General features: G+C 44.2%; 1 protein-coding gene across 1 annotated transcript in view; it reads right to left on the reverse strand.

Moving 5' to 3' along the window:
* GCFC2 (GC-rich sequence DNA-binding factor 2) overlaps window positions 1-2,965 on the reverse strand; it is a 30,698-nt gene extending 27,733 nt beyond the window's left edge. The window contains exons 1-2 of the mRNA XM_023744276.1: window positions 2,919-2,965; window positions 482-579 (exon numbers count right to left, since the gene is read on the reverse strand). Of these exons, the coding sequence (XP_023600044.1) occupies window positions 482-579; window positions 2,919-2,934 (114 nt within the window). The 5' untranslated portion in view covers window positions 2,935-2,965. The remainder of the gene's footprint in view (window positions 1-481; window positions 580-2,918) is intronic.
* Between the last annotated feature and the right edge of the window lie 6 nt (window positions 2,966-2,971).

Consider the following 2,971-nt stretch of genomic DNA (forward strand, 5'->3'; position numbering starts at 1 on the left):
GGAATCTTTAAAATCCTGATTTCTGGGCCTCATTCTCCGGAAATTCTGTTTCTTTGTTACTAATGTTGTGGCCCCACCCCATAACAAAGAAACAGAATTTCCGGAGGGTGAGGCCCAGAAACCAGGATTTTAAAAAGATTCCCAGGTGATTCTAATGTGCAGCCAAGGTTGAGAACCACTGGTGTAGAAGCACAGCGAAGTCCATGTGAAGAAGGCAAAGGAGTAATGTAGTCACAAAGCAAGGAACACCTGGAGGTGCAAGCCCTCTAAGGTGTGTTCTAGTTTATCCCTGTAGAAAAGGCAAAAAATACATTTTCCTTGAGAGCCCTCAAAGGGAGCATAGCCCTGCAACACCCTGATTTCAGACTTCCAGACTCCACAACTGTGGGTGAATAAATGTCTCTTGCTTTAAGCTGTCACATTTGTGGCAATTTGTTATAGGAGCCACAGGAAACTAATACATGACATAAAAAAATATTACCTTTATGATTTTAACTGCTTTCCTCATTTGCTGCTGTTCCCAAATATCTTGATTTTCATCTTCCTGACTTTCTTCACTTGTTTCTTCATTTCCGGTTGCTAGGAAAAACAACAACAGTTCATGTATAAATATTCAATATTTTTCCAATTCTAATACAGCAGCTAACGTTTTTGGGGGGCTTATTATGTGCTGGCTTAGCAGCCTTTCAGATGTGTTAACTTATTCTTCACAATATTTACTCTCATTTTGTAAATGAGAAAACTCAATTATTAGAAGGTTAAATAACTTGTCTGAAGACAGTGTTGAAGCTGGGCCTTGAATCTATCAATTTAACTCCAGAAACTGTATTCATCACCCAACTGTCCCACTCAAAACATCATAGACTCATAAAAAAAAGCCTGAAAAAAAAAAAAAAGAAACATTTGATTTTTCCTATCAGTTTCTCAATTCTGCATGAGAATCTAAATATTTAAAAATAATTTTTGGGTTATAAGGAACCAACTCTCACTCTGAAATAATAGTATTTGAAGTAACAAAAATGTTGGCAAAACATAATATTGTTTATAAATGAGAAATGTAAAAATGGTCCTTTGAGATCTAAAGATTATTGGTTGAGGAAATTGTTTATTATAGCAGGGAAGATTTTAATACCTGACACCTAAAATCCCTGTAGATGTTACACGTTTAAAAAATAATCTTTATACACCCTGGCCAGCATGGCTCAGTTGGTTGAGCATTGTCCTGTGCATTGAAGGGTCATTGGTTCAATTCCTGGCCATGGCATATGCCCAGTTTTCAGGTTCAATTCCCGACTGGGTTGTGTGGGGGAGGCAGCTAATCAATGTTTCTCTCTCACATCAATGTTTCTCTCTCTCCCGCCCCTCTCCCTTTCACTCTAAAAAAACCAAACACCACAAAATCAATAAAAACCCATCTTTATAAAGGTGACAATGAAAGTTTTCAATACCAAAAATAAGACTTTGAAATTTTTTTAACCTGTCAAAAAGATCAAGTGGAGATCAAATGATCTATCCTATATAATAAAAGCCTAATATATGCAAATCAACCGAACAGCAAATGACTGGTCGCTATGATGCGCACTGACCAGCCAGGGGGCAGATGCTCAATGCAGGAGCTGCCCCCAGCCCACATGCCCCAGGCCAGCCAAGGCCCCCCCAACTGCCCCACTGGTAGCCCCGCAGATCGGCTCTTATAGCCGGCCAGGCCTAGGGACCCTAATTGTGCAAGAATTTTGTGCACCGGGCCTCTACTATACATATAAAAGCCCAGTGACCTTTAGGGCGGAACAACCAGAACAACCAGTCGCCATGACACGCACTGACCACCAGGGGGCAGATGCTCAACGCAGGAGTTGCCCCCTGGTGGTCAGTGTGTTCCCATAGCAGGAGCACTGCTCAGCCAGAAGCCGGGCTCATGGCTGGCAAGCACAGCGGCGGTGGCGGGAGCCTCTCCGGCCTCGATGGCAGTGCTAAGGAGCAGTGAGCCAAGCGGTAAGGAGCGAGCAGGCAGCGGTAAGGAGTGGCGAGCCAAGTGGTAAGGAGTGAGCAGGCGGGCAATTAGGAGCAAGGGATCCCAGATTGCAAGATGGCACAGGCCAGGCTGAGGGGACCTCCCTCCCCCATGCACAAATTTCGTGCATTGGGCCTCTAGTCCGGCGGTCGCCCAACTTTCGAACCTCACGGACCACCAGTTGGTGACTGCTGCTCTAGTCTATATATATAAAAGCCCCGCGACCGAATGGCGGAACGACCAGAACAGAATGACTGGTCGACCAGTCACTATGATGTGCACTGACCACCAGGGGGCAGACACTCAACACAGGAGCTGCCCCTTGGTTGTCAGTGAGCTCCCATAGTGGGAGCATCGTTTGGCTGACTGGGATGAATGGCTGCTCCCACAGCTGGCCAATCCCTGCAGGCCACGAACCCCACATACATGAATCCGTGCACTGGGCCTCTAGTAGTAAATAATATTATACATACCCTTTGAGAAAATTTTGATACAAACATGTCTTTTAGCGGTCATGATGTCATTGACCAAATTGGTATTAAATAAAAAAAAACTTTAATATCCTTTAGAGCAGTGGTCGGCAAACTGCGGCTCGGCAAACCGCAGCTCATGAGCCACATGCGGCTCTTTGGCCCCTTGAGTGTAGCTCTTCCACAAAATACCAACTTCTGCGCATGGGCCACGAAGTTTCAATTGCACTGTATGTGCGTGCCCGCACATGGTATTTTGTGGAAGAGCCACACTGAAGGGGCCAGAGAGCCGCATGTGGCTCTCGAGCCGCGGTTTGCCAACCATGGCTTTAGACTATGAGACACTACATTATGCTTTTATGGAGATTTTAATCATAATATTATATCCTAATAAAAAGCCTTGATGTTCATATATTGTAAATAAATTAAATATGTACTTGTTTCTTCAGCCATTCTTTGTCTAAGTGTTTGAGGCTTTAGGGTAAATGGT

The sequence above is a fragment of the Myotis lucifugus genome, unplaced genomic scaffold, assembly GCF_000147115.1.
Source record: "Myotis lucifugus unplaced genomic scaffold, Myoluc2.0 scaffold_444, whole genome shotgun sequence".
Classification (NCBI taxonomy): domain Eukaryota; kingdom Metazoa; phylum Chordata; class Mammalia; order Chiroptera; family Vespertilionidae; genus Myotis; species Myotis lucifugus.